The 18,976-nt window shown below is 40.0% G+C and overlaps 1 protein-coding gene across 3 annotated transcripts; it reads right to left on the bottom strand.

The window, feature by feature from the left end:
- Positions 1-1,709: 1,709 nt before the first annotated feature.
- Positions 1,710-17,662, bottom strand: SLC35A1 (solute carrier family 35 member A1). Of its 3 annotated transcripts, none has more exons than XM_039343088.1 (8): positions 17,550-17,662; positions 13,395-13,572; positions 10,266-10,425; positions 9,023-9,175; positions 7,264-7,330; positions 5,850-6,026; positions 4,150-4,284; positions 1,710-2,629 (listed from the first exon to the last, which is right to left on the bottom strand). In XM_039343088.1, exons 2-8 carry the CDS (start codon positions 13,529-13,531, stop codon positions 2,499-2,501), a joined length of 960 nt encoding a protein of 319 aa, XP_039199022.1. In that variant the 5' UTR covers positions 13,532-13,572; positions 17,550-17,662; the 3' UTR covers positions 1,710-2,498. The 3 variants fall into 3 exon arrangements, with proteins under 3 accessions (XP_039199022.1, XP_039199020.1, XP_039199023.1); XM_039343086.1 differs by having other exon boundaries at positions 17,467-17,638; XM_039343089.1 differs by lacking the exon at positions 13,395-13,572 and having other exon boundaries at positions 17,467-17,649.
- Positions 17,663-18,976: the final 1,314 nt, after the last annotated feature.

Below are 18,976 nucleotides of genomic sequence, written 5' to 3'. Positions count from 1 at the left end.
TCCTGTGGATGCAGTCTTTGCCTGACTGCTTCATCTGACTTTAACGCTTTTCAGTTTTTAAGAAATAAGATGAAGCTGCTAGGTTCCAAGGAAAATCATCCGCCTCTACTGGAAAAATTATTTTTAAAAGTACCCTGTATATTTTCACAGTAGGCCACTGCAGTCGGATGAGAACAATTAATCAGTGGAACAGCTTGTCTCCAGAAGTTGTGGGCGCTTCATCACTGGAGTTTTTAAGAAAAGACTGGACAGCCACTTATCTGAAATGGTACAGGGTCGGGATTCCCATCCTCTGGGCTCTGGCCCACTAGTAGGCCATGAGCTGTTTGCACCCAGGCTGTGGGCGTGCACACATGCATCCCCACCTGCGCAAGCAGTGAGCGAACGTGTGCATGCACACTCCATTTGCCTGAGTGGCAGGCACACATGCGAGGCACTTGCACAAATGGAGTTGGCACAGAACCATCCCTACCCCCCACCCCGCCGGTGTGCAAAGGAGGCCTCCATGAAGATGCAGGACAAAATGTGTACAGAAACTCTGATACCAATCTCTCAAAGAGGATCCGATTTTGAAATATGTGCTAGAAAGCTTAGGCTACCTCTATTCCAGGAAAAAAATGTCTCCATGCTATTTCCACTGTGGGAATAAAGCATCCACTATCACGTTTACAATTTTACTTTTTCTTACTATGATACAGAAAAAAGTATAGAGGTGCACAACAAATAGAAGGCTTACTATGAGGTTTCTTCTCTCTGGAGAATAATTGCTAAAAAAAAAGATAGTAACTTCTACTTATTTTTCCCTAGTGATCTCTGCTGGCTTCCACATTTGGTTTCTCTGAACTTATTCCTTGGGTCTGTTGTCCCTTTTTTTCTCCAAATGGCTGATAAATAACTGCAGGTAGTCCTCGACTTAAGACCACAATTGAGTCTAAAATTCCCATTGCTAAACAAGACAGTTGTTAAGTGAGTTTTGCGCCATTTTTTGACCTTTGCCACAGTTAAGTGAATCACTGCAGTTGCTAAGCTAGTAACACAGTTGTTAAGTGAATCTGGCTTCCCCATTGACTTTGCTTGCCTGAAGGTTGCAAAAGGCGATCACATGACCCCCCCCCCGGGATGCTGCAACCTTCATAAATACTGGCCAGTTGCCAAGCATTCCAAATTTTGATCACGTGGATGCTTCAATTGTAGTACGAAGAAGTCATAAGTCACTTTTCTCAGGGCCATTGTGACTTTGGACGGTCATTAAACAAACGGTTATAAATTGAGGACTACCTATATACAGCATGGGCAGGTGGTATTCAGAGTCTATCTTCCATTTTGCTTCCCTCCCCCTTTCATAGTCTTGTTGTCAGAAGTTTTTGTCTTAGATTTTTTTCCCCCTTCCCTCTCCAAAAGTTGGGTGAGGCACTTTTACAACATCACAATGACATCCTCCAAATTCTGGACAAAGTAGGATCAATCATTTCATTTAGAGTCAGACAGTCTGAAACAGAAAGAATTTTGCTCTGTTCATAACCAAATTATACTTGGTCACACTTCTTCACATCTGATTTATCAGGTTCTCATTCAAGTCTTAGTTTGACTGATTTATAGAAATTATGCATTTTCATTTCTTAAAACCTCGTTTTAGAAAACCCGCTAAAGGCTTTAAAAATATTTACCTCTCAACAATTTCAGTATAAAAGTAAGTTGACAAAAATCAGTAGATATAAACCTAGATGATATTTAATCCATAGCGTTTGTTCCCTTTCTCTAAAACATATTTAATCAAATATTTTAAAAAATTGTAACACTGTACAAGAATGTATGTATTTACCAGTTAATTCAATGCAAGAGTAAATGTATGTACAGTCATCTATCACTTTCCTTTTTGCAAAAGAAAATTCTTAAAAGAAATCACAGTATTTTTTTTTTCTTCCTGTGGTGTTCCAAAAAAGTAGTGACCCTGGCTTCAGGATAAGTTACCATTTTCAGTTTTAAAGCTCCAGTAATAGCATTCTTCCATCTCACAATTGCTTCTGTGTTTTTCCTATTGCAACAATGGTTTTTATCATTAAAGCAGTACAGCACTTGGCTGGATCTTCATGCCAGGTATCCATGGAGAAAAAGATACTATTATTCCAATATCATTTTATGTTGTTTTGGTCACATTTAAATTTGAATTACCCTTTCCTTGCAACCACAAGCATTTCTGGCAACATAATAACATAGGAGTAAATTCCACAGCCATCTCCCTATTTATGTATAACAGTGCCTCCCATTCCTTCTTTTCAACACAGCATCTTCAATTGTGAAAAGCCAACGTTTATAAGGAGATTCTACAGATTAGCAAAGAATCTTCCTCCAGTGTAGATTTTCATCCAATGAATAACTGATTTCATTTTCAGAAGTTTCTCATGAAGAATTAAAGTCTTTTCTTTCAAAAAGAAAATTGGGGGTGGGGACAGGCATACACATTGTCTCCTTTACAAATTCTTCATGAAGACAAGACGTCACACGGTAGTAAGATTCCCTTTTGACGTTTTTGTTTCTACTGGCTGGATTTTTGTTGTGTCTTGTCGAGGCAATCCATATAGATATATTGAAACACAGACAAGCAGTGTCCCCAGAGAGAAAGTTATAGCTGGAAGGGAAAAAGAAAGCACTCAGTTTAAAGTATCCCGCTCACAGCCTCATCACTGAAAACAAGAAGTCTGGTTTGCAGCTTTAGATTATGAATTCTACAAATGTTTAATCGGTTGTGTTTCACTGCTGGAATTTTAATATCTTGCTACAATCTACTTCCATTTTACAGCTTCTTTGGGAGAGGCATTCTATTAGTGCATACAGGGGTACCTCAGTACTCGACTGCTTCAAATCTCATCAAATTTGGTACTCAATGCATTTTGATGTAAAAATATTGTCTGATACTCATCATAGTACTTGATGCACTGAAAAAGGAAGCAGGAGACAGCACAGGAAGTAAACCAGGCTGGGAAGATGCCTGAAAAAGGAAGGGACAGCCGCAGAGGTCAGACAGGAAGTCAACCATGCTGGGAAGGTCGCTGACAGGAAAAGGGACAGATAGGAAGTTCTTCCCAGTTGAAACAAAAAGTTAGCTCATAAATCACGTTTGTTTTTAGTACTCGTTGCACCTCCCAGAACCAATTAAGGACGAGTACCAAGGTACCACTGTAACTGGAAACTTCATTTTAAATTTAAATGTGACAGAGACCTTAGGAAGATTGAAAAGTTCTTATTTACCTTCACTTCATGACTGAAAGGCTAAGTATCAGCTTGCTTATACAGATAGTCCTTGCTTAACGACTGCCTCATTCAGTGACCATTCAAATTTATGACTGCTGAAAAAATAACTTCACGGCCAATGCCTACATTTATGACTTTTGCAGCTCCTTTAGTTATGTGATCACCACTGCAGTCAGTACAGTGCATGTTGTCATGTACCTAGTCTGTTATTCTTTTTTCTCCTCCCTTGCAGAATAGAGATTGGAGAGGAAGGGTTACAACAAAGTAAGCAAGCATACAATAGGGACTGCAGTAAGCTGTTTGCACAATATGCTCACGTTTTGCTGGCACCAGTGCATTGTTTTCAATGTGTGTTCCCCATTGTGTGCCTGCTAACTCTCTTGTAATCTCTTGCTCTCCAATGAATGTATATCCAAACATCAATTCTCTTCTGTTTAATCCCAATGCCGGGGTAAGGATTCCAAAAGGTGGAGAAAAGAAATGCACAGTCATGGTCATCTAATTTCCCACTTAAGAGTCTGCTTCACTTAGCAACAGATTTGTTGGTCCCAGTTGTGGTTGTTTAAACTATATGAGAAATGACTCATTATTTCATAACAATCTTACAGAAAAATACATTTCAGTGGAATCAATGAAATACGATAAAAAAACACTATAAACACATAATGTTTGATTGTGGTAAGAATATGATCACTCTGGAAAAATAATTCAATAATCTGGCCATTTTCTTTGTGAAGCTGCATAAATAGTATTAGGAGAAGAATAAAGCCGAAAATTATGAGCAATTTAAACCATGTAACCACAGTAAAGTATCACTGATTCCATGAATACCTATTCCATGACATTGTGGATCATAAATGATTTAACGAAAACACAAAATAGTCCAAAGCAACTTACTGATTTGTAAACCGAAGAGAAGGACGGATGCAACTGTAGAGAGTACAATGGCGGCGGCTGCAGAAAAACCTTTCAAAATGTTGTCTGTATATTTAACAACAACCGAAGTATAGAGGCCCCCAACACTGGAAAGAACTAGGACAAAAAAGAGATGTGCTTAGGCCCAATACGTTCTGGCATGGTAGAAAGAACTATTATAGCATTTGTTTAGATTCACAGGGGTAGTCAACCTTGGCTCTTTTATGACTCGTGGACTTCAACTGCCAGAATTCCTGAGCCAGCTGTGCTGGCTCAGGAATTCTGGGAGTTGAAGTCCACGAGTCATAAAAGAGTCAAGGTTGACTACCCCTGGTTTAGAAGGATAAGCAAGAGGATTTCTTGGATTTCTTGTCAAGTACTATGCCTGATTGACATAGCCTGTACCACGACTTTGCAGTTGATAATAGGTATTTACCTCATAACCACCCAACCTGATTTGGAATCTAAATAATGGACTGGCATGGGGGGAAGGGCTTCTTTTTTGTTTTATTGTTTAGTTTCCATACACCACAGAGGGCAAGATGGGATAACTGGAGGAAACAGAACTAAAAATAGAGCTTATATCAGCCTTGCAAGGTAGTCCAGACAAGAAGCACACCCAGAAATACAGTCTAGCTCTAAATTTACTGTAAGTTATACTAACCAAATCTGAAAATCCCCACATCTTTGCCTTTATACTCCCAAGAACCTTGGGAGGGTCTTTTCTGAGACGTATTTCTTATTTCTGACCCTTATTTCTTCTGCGGGCTAAGCTGCCACTTACCTGATTGTTGCCAAGTCTGTGGCTCTGCCTTCTACCTCACAAGATCATTCCCACATGAACAAGTGAAAATTAAAAGAATTACACCTCATTTTTGCTTGAATTTTGGTGAATACTAGGAGAGTTAATAAGAAACTGGACTTCTGAGCTTCGCAAATCTGTAATACATCTGTTTTTAATATTATGTTCATCTTCCCCAAAACAAACTATTGAACTTTGGCATCCCACCTTGGCGTGATTTTGAAAGGCACGTACCTTTTACCCAAAGGTTACCCTCCTTAGCATATTTGCTTATAATATGTCCCAAAGACCAGGTAGAAATTAACCCACAGCCTCCTTATAACCCATCTAGTTTTCCTCTAAATTGATATCCACATTTCTCTCCCCCTCTCTCACCACTTGGCTGAGGTGGACGGAAGTTAAAATCCAAAAGGTCAGGAAGGTGCCTGATTATCAACCTCCACTCTACAATTCACAAGCTGTGTGAGTTCATTATCAGCTGCATGTACACCTCAGCAGCTGAGTTCTACAGTTTACTGACTGTAGTGGAGTTAGCATTCATTAGATTTCTTGTATTCTACAGATATAATAGGGGTGGGGCAAGTTTCATTACAGTTCTAGAATAAAAAGGATCTGCTTCTACAGGCCATCCCCACATATTTTCTCAATCCTGCCCAACAGTACTGAGCAGAAAAGAACTGCGATGTGTATTCAATTTAAATTTGCTACTAAATCTAATTAAATCTAAATTTGACATTTAGATTGAAGTCATCCTTTTGGATAACGTTAACAATTACCGTCTTTCCAAAACATTCCCATATTGGAAACAGCACTTCTGGCATTACTACAAAAACATCACAATCTGGGCAATTACAAGTTTGAGGCCAAACCCAGTACTTACAGATGACAAACCAGACATATGGCGTATAGCCATAAAAAAATCCTTTCTCCATTACTTGAGCGCCTTCGGCTGTGTAAACCCCGAGCAAAGTTACTGCAATTCCAGAGAGATACATCTGAATGTTCCTCACCCATAAAGATGTATCAGAGCTTTTTAGTACTTTCTCAAAATACACTCCTGAAAGGAAAGTGACAAAAGATCAGCAAGCTACCTTGGAAAAGAAGCTAGTCAATCAATCTAACTTAAAGATGAATAGATTTTTAGACTTTTATGGTTGACTGTGAAAGGCAGGCTTCCACTGTTTTGTTTTTTTAAGCAACATGTAAACCCTCTCTGACAACCCAATGAAGGTGCCTAGCTGAATCATAACTTCCCCAGTGACAGTATAGAAATACAGTATTATCAAATATTTCTAGATTAACGTCATTTTAATGTATACCACTTTAATGGTACCCACTCCCAAGTTAGTAAACTGCAAGATAAGCTTTTGCATTTCCTCAAATTTTGCAAACAAAATGCAGAGACTGGGGGAAAATCAGTACAAGCAGTCCTTGCTTAATGACCATTCAAAATTTCAACAAATTCCAAAAGTTACGACCTGCCCTCAAAATTACAACTGCTGCATCTTGTCCCGCAGTCATGCAATCATGTTCCATGTGCTTGGCAAATGGCTCATATTTATGAACATCTGCAGCGCCCTGTGGTCATATGATCATAATTTCCAACAAGCAAAGTCTATGGGGAAGCTGATAGGAAATCACAAGTCCCTGTTATGACAAGCCTTTCTTTAGGTAGCTTGCAAACAAGCTGATAGGAAGGTCACAGCTACAGAGCACAGGTGGGCTGGGCGTGTGGCAGAAATGTGCAGAGCTTGCAGGCGGTCGCTGCTATGTGAAGTCTGCAGGCAGGTACTGAGCACTGCCACATGCCACAAATAGAGGGCACATGGGCAGTCACCACCACACTGAGTGAATATATCAGAGTGTACAGTAGGCACTGCTATGCATGAATACAACCGAACATGTGGTTGGGCACTGCCACACAGTGCAGATGCAAGGAGGTGGGGTCTGGGCACTGCAGAGTGCAGTGGGGTGTAAAAGCAGTGGGAGTGGGAGACCTCCTCAACTAGCTTCTCCATTGACTTTACTTATTTAAACTGGCAAGAAGTCCCGAATCCCGTCATGTGAAGTGCTCATTTAGTGAACCACAATCCTCACTTAGAATAGCAATGGGGACTGCCAGGATTGTCATCGCTAAGCAATGCAATTATGTGGCCTTGCATATTAAAACCTCACTGATGAACAATGGAAATTCAAGTCGCAATGACTATAAAGCGACAGCAGTAGTAGAAAATGGGAAACAAGAGTTATCAGATAAGCTAATATCATGGTTAATGTTCTGTTTTAATTATTACCTGCAAATCCTGAACACAGAACAGCAATTGCTATCGCTCCAAATCCTAGCAGTGGATTCTGTTCCACCTAAAGATGTGATAAAGAAGAAAATCAATGTATTTATCCTCTACTAGTAACAACTACTTCTCAAAACTTAGGACAACAATTTATTAAGCCAGAATACTTTTCGGCAACCCTATATTGTTTGCCTATGAGTTGAACTGCAACGTTTGATATGCTGCAAATATATAATCTCCAGAAAATAAAGTCAGGTGCCCAATCCTTCTGGACTAAAGGAGGGAAATGCCTCAATCACTGCACACAGGTACCTTATTTCTGTGTTTAGTAAGGTTTGTTTTTCTTTAGGTCCTTTAGCTATTGTCAGTTGCATTACTATTAAACAAATAAGTGGCATATCATCTGCCTATAATCTATCTTCTGAAGAACACAGCCAGTGTTCCTGATGTTAACTGAATTCTGTTAAAGAAGTAATAGAGAACAAATCTGCATCCCTGGTTCTGGATGAAAATACCGCCTATTTTGTATACAGAGTAGAAGTGCAGATATTTTTTTGTAGATCTCACTCAAGTCCCATTAAATTCAATGAGTCCAATCGCCCAGTTAACTACGTACCAGATTTGGATTTTTTTTCCCTACCAGATCTCACTTTGCATTTATGTAACACGTAAAGTAGCTTATTATGATCCCGGACAGGAATAGGAAACCTTTGGGTAAATTGGGATTAGTTTATTTCATCAGACTCTTAAGCTAAATTCAAAAGCTTTTGCCATTAGTTCAAACTTATCTCTTCCTTAAAAAAAAAGAGAGTCAGGAAGAAGGAAACAGTGGAGGCAAAAAGAGGGAGGTCAGAAAGAAAAAAAAAGTGCTGCTAAGTAGTAATATAAGAACTTCCTGGAAGTTCTGAAATCACTCCTTTCTCATTTCAGCCCCCATAAAAATGGTGCCAGGGGATAGCTGCCTCTACTGAGAAAAGAGGGAATGCTCTTGTCCTAGGCCAGGTGTAGGCAAGCTTGGCGCTTTTATGACTCGTGGACTTCAACTCCCAGAATTCCTGAGCCAGCATGGCTCAGCTTGGAAACTCTCCCTTTCCCCTCAGCATGGCTGGCTCAGGAATTCTGGGAGTTGAAGTCCACGAGTCATAAAAGCGCCAAGCTTGCCTACCCCCGGCCTAGGCCCTCCGAAACTTACCCACATTTAACTATTAAAATACAGGTAGTCGTTCATTTAGTGACCATTCAAAGTTACAACAGCAATAAAAAAGTGACTTATGACCATTTCTCACACTTATGACTGTTGAAGCATCCCCATGGTCACATGATCAAAATTCACTGGTTCATATTTGTGACGGTTGAAGTGTCCCGGGGGGTCATGTGATCAACTTTTGCAACCTTCTGACAAGCAAAGTCAACGAGGAAACCAGACTCGCTTAACAACCATTTCCCTAATTTAACAATGCAACGATTCACTTACCAACCATGGCAAGAAAAGTCGTAAAATGGGGCAAAACTCACTTAAGAAATGTTTTACTTCGCACATAAATTTTGCACTCAATTGTAGTCGTAATTCGAGGACTACCTGTACAGCGAAAACTGTATAATTCAGTGCATGTCCACTTCTGTTAAAACATTCAGCTAAGGAACGCAGGTTTTCAGATTATTGTTCCCCCCTCCCCCCAAAAAATCTGCTGGTTTTTATACGTTACCGTTTTTGTTTTCTGTAAGAAAAATGAAAATAAAGGCTCTTAGGCAGAATGCTTACCTGAACCTTTGTAGCCTGAGCTGGTTTCCACTGCACAAGTGTGACTCCACCACACAGCATAAACACTGAAAACCACTGCAATCGACTAAGGGTACGGTTCAGCATCAGGATGGTACATAAGGCTGTGCAGGGGATTTTCAGCTGATATGTCACCTAAACCATTGAGTTTGAGATATGTTTTATTTCAGAAATGCATAATCCCATCTCTATGGCACAAAAAAGCCTTCCAAAAATAATTTTATTAATGTAGAACAAAGTAAGGGAAAAGGATTGTTATATCATTCAAGGGGTATGGAGACTAATATTGTTAAATGTAATTTTTGTTTTAATTACCTGCAAGTAACCAATTATAATCAACTTTTAATTGTTGCAGTGCCACTTCTACGCAATGTGTTTTGCGGCATTCTACTTAAATGCCGAGTATAGCTGTCACCAATCAAGATGGCACACCCAGGTCGTCTTTAATTTTGTATATGGCATTAAATGCCAGGCAGCAAAGATAATCATTTGCTTACCTTCCCAATGTTTCAACATTTTGTACTTTCCTTGTTATTTTTCAGTAATGAAACTTTTAAGACCACCTATTTAGTTTCCAACTTCTCTCCCTACCACATCAAAAATTCACACAATTACAGAGGGCTTAAAGCACTTTTCTTATGGAAGATTTCTATGCTTCTATTTCAGAAGCATATAGCTAAAAGGGTAAACTCTTTCTACTGGAAAATTGTTGAGTTACAATGCCACCCTTTCGCAGTAGCACTGCTGTTCGTCTTCCTTGTGTGCCAGATGACCCTAAACCAGGGTAAGCAACCTCGGCTCTTTTATGACTCGTGGACTTCAACTCCCAGAATTCCTGAGCCAGCATGGCTCAGCTTGGAAACCTCTCCCTTTCCCCTCAGCATGGCTGGCTCAGGAATTCTGGGAGTTGAAGTCCACGAGTCATAGAAGAGCCAAGGTTGTCTATCCCTGCCCTAGACACTGTAACCACTGACTGAAGAACACCCATATGTGTGTGGCTATGAAGATTCTCAGTCAAGGTTGTCCCAAAGGTGTTTTTCCAAAAAACAACTGGACTTTTTTTTCCCTTGAAGATGTTTCGCTTCTCATCTAAGAAGCTTCTTCAGTTTCAGGACAGTACATTTCGCTTCTTGGAAAAACACCCTTGGGACATCCACATGTGTGTGAACACCTGCTTCTGGCTGACATGGCAAAGGATTCAACTTTGGAACATCACTCAAGTTACCTGATAAACTGCTGCATCCAAATTGCTCAGAGCCAGGAAGGCCATGTTATTCTGAACAGCATACACAACCGAAGGAACACTTAATTTCAATAATTCTTTAGGACTGCCTAAGACATTTTCTTTCAAAGACATTGACAATTTACCCAGGCTTCCAGTTTCTCTGAGGAAAATAAAAAGGAAAATGTTTTAGGAGAAATAGGACTACTACTACTTCTTTTTTTCATATAATTTTATTAATAATTATAAATGAACAGAATAAAAATGAATACAAACCACAAAAAACACAAGCAGAAAAATACAAAAACTGCACTCATAAGCCAGTGTATAAAGAGCAGTTGGTCTACTCATGAAGAATACCTGCCCGGAATCATCTGGATGATCTTAATCATCTCTTAATAATGTCTTGCTAGTTAGTGAAAGCCAGCAAGACATCAGCTTGCCATGGTGCTTCAGAAAGTTGGGATTGCCACTTCTTATAGTATAGTAGGGAAGTACAGGCATTATAAAGGTAGCCCTAAACCATCGTAGGGAAGTACAGGCATTATAAAGTAGGGAAGTACAGGCATTATAAAGTAGGGAAGTACAGGCATTATAAAAGTAGCCCTAAACCAGGGGTAGGCAACCTTGGCTCTTTTATGACTCGTGGACTTCAACTCCCAGAATTCCTGAGCCAGCCATGCTGGCTCAGGAATTCTGGGAGTTGAAGTCCACGAGTCATAAAAGAGCCAAGATTGCCTACCCGTCCTAAATTTACAATAGTTCATTAGTGACTGCTCAAAGTTACAAAGTTGAACAAGTGACCGTTTTTCACACTCATGACTGTTGCGGCATTCCCCATGCTCACATGATCAAAATTCAGTTGCTTAGCAACTGGCTCATGACGGTTGCAATGTCCTGGGCTCCTGTGACCTGGGTCTTCGGTGACCTTCTGACAAGCAAAGTCAACAGGGAAGCCAGAATTCACTTAATAACCACGTTACTAACTTAACAAATGCAATGGTTCACTTAACAATGGTGGCAGGAAAAGTCATAAAATGGGGCAAAACTAACTTAACAAATGTTTCACTTGGCAACATAAATTTTGGGCTCAATTGTGGTCGTAACTCGAGGACTACTGCATAGGTCCAACGTCAGCCTATTTTGGTCTTTGATCAGAAAGAGGCCATTGGAGAGGCCTGTGCTCAGAACCTTCCCCCCCATTGTTTCCTATCAGTTTCAATGAAAACAATTCCACCTGAGATGATCTTGATAGAATTGCACTTTGTTAACGTGCATTCATTAACCAGGGGATTCCTGAGAAAGTACCAAAGGACAGGACACTTCTTAATCTTTCCTGTCAGACGACTTGGATCGGTCCTCAGTAATTCTGAATAGGTCTGCCCTGCCCCTAAACATCTTTCCCATTAGCATCCATTATGGTGAGAGCCATGTTTGCTGGTGCTCCATCTTGTAGGGAGCCTGGTTCTCTGGACAGGACAGGGAGGGGGAGGGCAAGAGAGACACTACCCTCTCCCTTTTTCACGCATAAGAAAAAACACAATGCCCTAGATTAGAAGCAAGGTTTTATTTTTATTTATTGATTAAATTTATTAGATTTTTATCCCACCTTTGTTACTTTATAAGTAATTCAAGGTGACAATCATACATAAATATCTTTGTATTTAGAAAACTATTTATTTATTGAAACTCTGATTTCAAAATAATTCCTAACTTCTCCAAAATAATTAAGACTGGTGTCAGATGATAACTCTCTTGGTTAACAATGCCAGATGACCAGGAAAGTTATAAGAAGTAAGAAACTACAGAGTGCAACCTTTTGAGGAGTAGTCATTGAGTCAAGTTGTATTGCAAGGTAGGAGCTCAAATATAAAAACGGGGTAGCTTAAAAATTTCACCCAACATGTGGGTTGATGGGCCCAATCTTAGAAGTAGGGACATGTGGCCAGTTGTGTAACCTATTCTCTCACCAATCCCGCCTCGGTGCCATTCTTCCTTCCTACCCAGGGTTCCTCTTGGTACCTAAATCCAGTTGGAAGAAAAGTAATTTCAGAGAATAGACCGTGGAGATGGAACCACATTCTTATAGCTCAGTGTTTCTCAACGGTGACAATTTTAAGGCATGTGGACTTCAACTCCCAGAATTCCACAGCCAGCAATGCTGGCTGTGGAATTCTGGGAGTTGAAGTCCACATGCCTTAAAATTGTCAAGGTTGAGAAACACTGTAAATATAGCTGATATCACTGAAGAATTAATAAAGCTCATTATAAATCCTTCACACTAGCGTTCTCCAACTCATTGCCCTCAAAATGCATTTGGACTGTATCATCTCCATCCATCATAGCCATGACAAAGGAGGGCAATTTGAGTTGCTGACCTATATCCCCAGAGAGTAAAATGCTGAGGAAAGCTACTCCTTACAGAATACATAGAGACAGAAAACCAGGAGAGTTTGTACTTATATGATGTATCTAAGCATCAGATGGTAACATATCATAGCAAGAGAACAATTATTATTGTTGTCCAAATATTATCATGACTAGCAGTCTATGTGTGCCACAAAGGCAGCTTAGTACAATATGCTGCAAATTCAAGAGCAGTCCTGAAGTACCACTAAATAAAGACAGAAAGTTATAAATTTGCTGAGACTGCTTTCAGATTCTTTTTGTTACATGAACTCTACATTTGCCTTGTTCAAAAGCTCTAAGGAAGTCATAACTGAGGAATAACAGCATGAACAAACTGCTAATCTTTAAATGCCATCTAGCAAAAATACAGGATCTTTTTGAATATTTGCAAAGAATCATGCCTGCACCAAATCACTTTGGCCCAGGTTTCAGAATTTAATTCACACTAACTTTCTGGCCTTTAGCCAGAACAATGGACAAGTATTTGAGTGGTGACATCTATTTATTAAGCTGTTGGGAGAAAAAAAAATCTAGAACAAAAACTCAATCCAGAATGTTTTTGTTTGCTTTGAAAATAATCTTCTACTTAAAGTAGAAAATCTAATACAGTACATATGAATCATAACTGGAACTATGGGAGGGGTTTTTTTAAAGGAAGAAAATAAATCAGAAAAGAGCAAGTAAATTTAGCATCTGACTATCCTCATCAGCGTTCATACTTACTTTGCTAAGATGCCCAAACTTAGGAATAATTTGATAACTTCTGTAATGCAAACAGCTGTGGATGAAAAGTACAGAACTGCTCCAGTTGTTCTTGTATATCGCAATGCTACTGTATATGTTGCAGCCACTAAGGTCATCACCGTCAAGCAGTACAACTTAAAAAGTAGGCTGACATTTTCTGGGGGAAAAAAAAAGGATCCCTCTGTCAAATATAAGAGTTAAAACTCCACCTTCAAGAGTCAAAAATAAGTCCACGAATCATCTTGATCTTAAATACACGGGGGGGGGGGAGAATTCTAGGTACCCCAGCAATGATGACAGCTAGCCATCTACAGAGGAATATCTGGTAGCCATTAGAGCAGAGTTTCTGAAATGTAGCAATCTAAAGATATGTGGATTTCAATTTCCATGTTTGGCTGAGGAATTCTGGAAGTTGGAAACTGCTAGGTTGCAGAAACACTGCATTAGAGGGTGGTGCACACAAATCATCACAGGCATCATATATAACAGTTGGTTAGGTTGGTCAGGTCTGTTACAGAGTGTGCACTAAAACAACATTTCCTTATGTCTAGGTCACAGGTCGGCAACCTGCAACTCCAGAGCCGCATGCGGCTCTTTGAGCCTTCCCCTGTGGCTTCCAGCCTCCTCTGCCATTTGCAGAGAGAGACAGAGACAGAGAGAGGCAATTGCGCTTCCCCGCTTCTCTCTCTGTCTCTGTCTCTGTCTCTTGTCTCTGTCTCTCCGTGTGTGTTTGTGTGTGTGTGTGTGTGTGTGTGTGTGTAAAAGAGAGTGCACTTACAGTGTTCTCCGAGGAGCTGAAAAGCTTATTGGGCAGAGCTCCTCCCTTTGCTGCGTCTCTGCAGGAAGCAGGAAGGGCAGGAGAGAGCTAGCTAGCCCAGCTATGCTAACTCTGGAATTCTGGGAGTTGAAGTCCATGAGTCATAAAAGAGCCCAGACTGCCTACCCCTGAGCTTGTTGGAGGACAGCTTGAAGCCAGCTTGCCAGGTGAGCAGCAGATAGGAGAGAGGGAGAGAGGGGGGAGAGAAAGAGAGAGAGGGGGGGAGGGAGAGAGAGAGAGAGGAAAGAGAGAGAGGGGGGAAAGAGGACTGGCAGACCAAGGGCAGATAGAGAAAGGGAGGGAGGGAGAGAGACAGAGAGACCCTTTTGACATCTAAAATGAAGATAACATTGCATATATCCTTTTTTACCTGTGTGTGTATGTATACACACACACACACACACACCTATAATAAAGGTAAAAAAGGATATATGCAGTGTTATATTCATTTTAGATATCAAAAGGGTTTTGTGGCTCCCGGTGTTTTGTTTACGGTGGGAAACGGGTCCAAGTGGCTCTTTGAATGTTTTGGGTTGCCTACCCCTGGTCTAGGTCAACCACTATTTTTTTTTCCATGATCATTACCATGGCATCTCCGACCTAAATAGCCTATTTGGGAGGGATGCAATTTTGTATCTCACTCTTACTTCTATGCCAACCAACCTAAAACAAGAGGGTGGGGACCTGGTTCAAAGTGAACTGACCTGGAACAAAACGCCTCAGATCTTCATGTCTTTGGGGTGTGGGGTGAATTTAAGTAATTGTTGACTCAGGCAACTGCCTGAACTAGTCCCTGGAGTTTTTCTTGGTAAGGTTTTTTGGAAGTGGCTTGCCCTCGTCTCTTTCCTAAGTTGAGAAAGAGTGACTGGTCCAAGGTCACCCAACTGCTGTGTGCAACTGGCTCTCCTCATGTCTATAATGATTAACAGCAGGGTACTTACTGCATAGCATCTCATAAAGATACATCTAGCTCTACCCAATTTTTCAGATACAATAATTTTCTGGAATTTTATTTCTTTGTACCAAATGATTTTGTTTTAATAATTATATAAGAAATTAAGAATTAAAAATCCTGGCAGCATCCAGTTCCAGGTAATGATTTAGAATTGGTATCATCTCTCATTGTCAAGGAAGACTAGTGATGTTTGCCTTAGATCAGGGATGTCAAACTTGCAACGTCACGTGATGTGTTGCAACATATCTCGACTTTTTCCCCATTGCCGGAGCTGGGGTGGGCACAGTTTCAGCATGATGCATCCAGCCCGCGGACCAGTAGTTTAACACCCCTGCCTTAGATTCTTTGCTTTACTTCTACAAAGTTAGTTTTTTTGTATTCCTCCAACACTGTATACATAGATCATTATACCATTATTCTAATATAGCTTTTCATTCCCAGTCACTCAAATATTTATTCTTTCAAGGGAGTTCCACCTTGTGTAAATATTCCTCCAAGGTATTAAAGGTTACACTTTACAACCATATAATTTATGTTCATCTTTTAAAGATAAGATCTCATTTGCTTCAACATGTGGCAATGAGACTATCTGCAGCAGATACACATCATTCAGTGCAACCAGGTGATGAACAGTGCCATTAAACATTTTTCTTCCTTTGAACAGTAAAAAGGAAATTTACTTTTCATATTATTGGGGGTATATTGCTTATTCTGTTTCCAGGACAGAATGCAAAAGTATCATATATAGTAGTTAAATAAAATGCCACGGTAGTTAAATAAAATTAAGAGAAAGACTTGTTTATCTATTTAAAACACTAAATTGCAGACATACACTAGTATAAGAGCCATGGTGGCACAGAACGTAGTATTGCAGGCTAACTCCCTACCCACTGCCAGCAGTTCAATCATGATTGGCTCAAGGTTGACTCAGTCTTCCATCCTTCTGAAGTCAGCAAAATAAGGACCCAGACTGTTGGGGGCAATATGCTAACTCTGTAAATCACTTAGAGTTTAGCACTATGGTATATAAGTCTAAGTGCTGTTGCTAAAACCATATAATGTTCTAATTTATCTTTGACTTTAAAATAGCATTGCATATTTATTGCATATTTCATAAAGTCAATTCAGTTTTTTTTAAAAAAAAAAACTGACCATACTATTAACAACCTTGCCAAATTACTAGTAAACTAAAGCTTTTCTTCATATATATTAAACCTTCATATGAACATGCCAGAAACTGGATGAATCTATAAAATGTGAACCACTTCCATAGAGAACTATTAGAAGTACAGAGAGCTATTAGAAGTACATCTAAATTAGGGGTTTACATGGCACAAATCTTTGAAAGCAAAACATATCATAGTTCTCTCAATGAACTGAGTTCAATGAACAACTTGTGTACTTCTTTCTCCTGTATACATGTCCAGATCATTGTGAAAATTGTCTTCATTTTCTACAATTTCTAATATCAAATCTAATTTGGTACTCAAAATTTCATTCCATAGCTAGCACCTATGCTTCCAAACTAAGCTCCTATGTTATTCTATTATTTCAGCCTGGTCAATTCATATGTAAACAATAAATCATTTGTACATTGGTATAATCACGCCTGACAACAGAACCAGAACTACCACTGCAAAATGACAGATACATGAACATGCGTTCACTTGATTGAAAACAAGAATGGGAGAAGTAGTCATTAGATCTGGACATCACTTGCACAAATTAAGCATTATTTCCCTAGAGCACATACAAACTGTCCTCTCAACAGCGCTGAAGACTTGTTTTAGCAATACAGACGGGACGTTAAAAGGCATGTATTTTTTCCGTGCCTAAAGGCTCTTAGGGAGAGACACTCCAACCAAATCACTCCGACCATTTTTCCCAAGACGGGACCAGATATGTTGGACTTCCAAACCTATCATTCCCAGCCAGCATAATTAAAAAATGCGATACATTTGAAAAGCTTTGATTAGGAAAACCTGTTACAGTGCAACGGAACAGCTATCCACAGACAGCAGAAATGTGTGGCAACAAACCGATGTCGGCTTGCGCCTTGTAGAAACTAGCAACCTTCTTCTCCGCGGCATAATCAGGCTGAGTTCCATTCTGGGGGTAGAAACCTCTTTAGAATTCTCCCCCCATCCCCGCACATGGGGCTGCCCAACCATTAGCCCCAGTGAAACGGATCGCTCTCTTTCCGCACAAGCGTTCAAAGCGGAGCCGATCGGAGCAAGCCGGTTTTTGCGATCGGAGCACCAGCGGGATCATTTGCTTACCTTTCGGAAGCGCCATAGTAGCCACTAAAAGGAATCAATTGGCGAGCAAATAAGCCCGCCCAGCCAATCAGTCCCCAATTTACCATAGAGAGCTATAGAAGACAACTAGAGGGTCCGTTCCGGTACGCATCGCTCCGATCCTGCCGCCGGAAAGAGAAACAGACCGAAGCTTTCTGTGAAGTTGTTGGAGGGTGTCAATCATCTCTTCCAGGAAGTAGGTGGTATTGATGCTGGCAGAGCTATTCCTTAAAGGGACAGAACGCCAGCAAATTCTTATTTTTAACATAAACAGACTTCAGCTAGTCCGATTTAGCAACTTTAAGATAGGAGGATTTCAAATCATGTAGTCTTCAGCCAGCTGATTGGGGAATTCTGGGAGTTGAAATCCACCTCTTAAGTGACTATTGGAGATTCTCAGTCACCCAGGTCATGGTTGTCCCAAAGGTGCTTTTTCAAAAGGCAACTGGACAAAGTCCGAAGGAAGAACAAAAGTCCAGTTGCCCTTTTGGAGGAGGGGGGAAATCACCTTTGAGTCTACGTCTTAAGGTTGGCAAATTTGGAAAACACTGAGCTGGAGTGAGCGGAAGGTCTGATCTCTTGTGTCTTTTGTTTTGGGATGGACGTGCCACTGTCCAAGGCTATCTTTTGCAGCCGGGATTTCTCCCCCCCAAAAGAAGCAACTTCTAGAGTAGTATCGATTAAAGTGTAGCCCGAGGATCCCTGGGGGCCACCGGAGACGCTCTCAAAGGTCGCTAAATCAAAATTAGTAGCCAAATATTGAAGATATTTGCAAAAATGTAAAACAATGTCACTCTTGTCATTATTATTTGTTAAAACTCTAAGGGTTTTTTCATGAAAAATGTTAGTATCTAATGGGTTTAATACTGAATATTTTTTCTGTAAATGGATCAGTTTTAATTTTCAATATCAATAAATATAACTCATATAAACAAAAGCTCTTTCAGTGTCCTCCATAATTTTTAAAAGTGGGAGGTAGTCCCGAGAGCAAACAGATTAAGAAACACTATTCTGGAGCACTTTAAGGCAGGTATGCACTGTGATGGCACAAGCTTTCCTGGAGTACAGTGTGAGTCATTCATCTCACCAAATTGGGTTGGATTGTTTATACCTCAGGCATTGGTTTTTGTTAAACTAAAATTAGTTTTGGGGTTTTGTGAAACTCTTGTGTTTTTTAACTCTTGCCTGCCCACTCCAGTCACTTTTGGACTGTATCCTCATAGTAAAGTCCTTCAAATTTGGATCCTAGTAATTACGTGAACACATTCATAGTTTTCTTGGCAAGAATATGTAAGTAGTTTGTCACTGCCTTGTTCTAGGATTTTTCTTTTTTTCTATTTCCCAGTCTACTGTATAAAAAAATGATGTCCTCTAAGCAACGCATGTGCTGATAGCATTTTTTCAGTTTACTGTTACATTAATTAATGTGTCTTTGCTGTCCCACAATGTCTGTGTATAGGAGTATTGGTTGTTGAGGTTGAGATTTAACATA

This window comes from Crotalus tigris, unplaced genomic scaffold, assembly GCF_016545835.1.
Source record: "Crotalus tigris isolate CLP2741 ecotype Arizona unplaced genomic scaffold, ASM1654583v1 scf7180000017833.3397121, whole genome shotgun sequence".
In the NCBI taxonomy this organism is placed as follows: Eukaryota; Metazoa; Chordata; class Lepidosauria; order Squamata; family Viperidae; genus Crotalus; species Crotalus tigris.
This window is presented reverse-complemented; position numbering and strand designations above follow the sequence as displayed.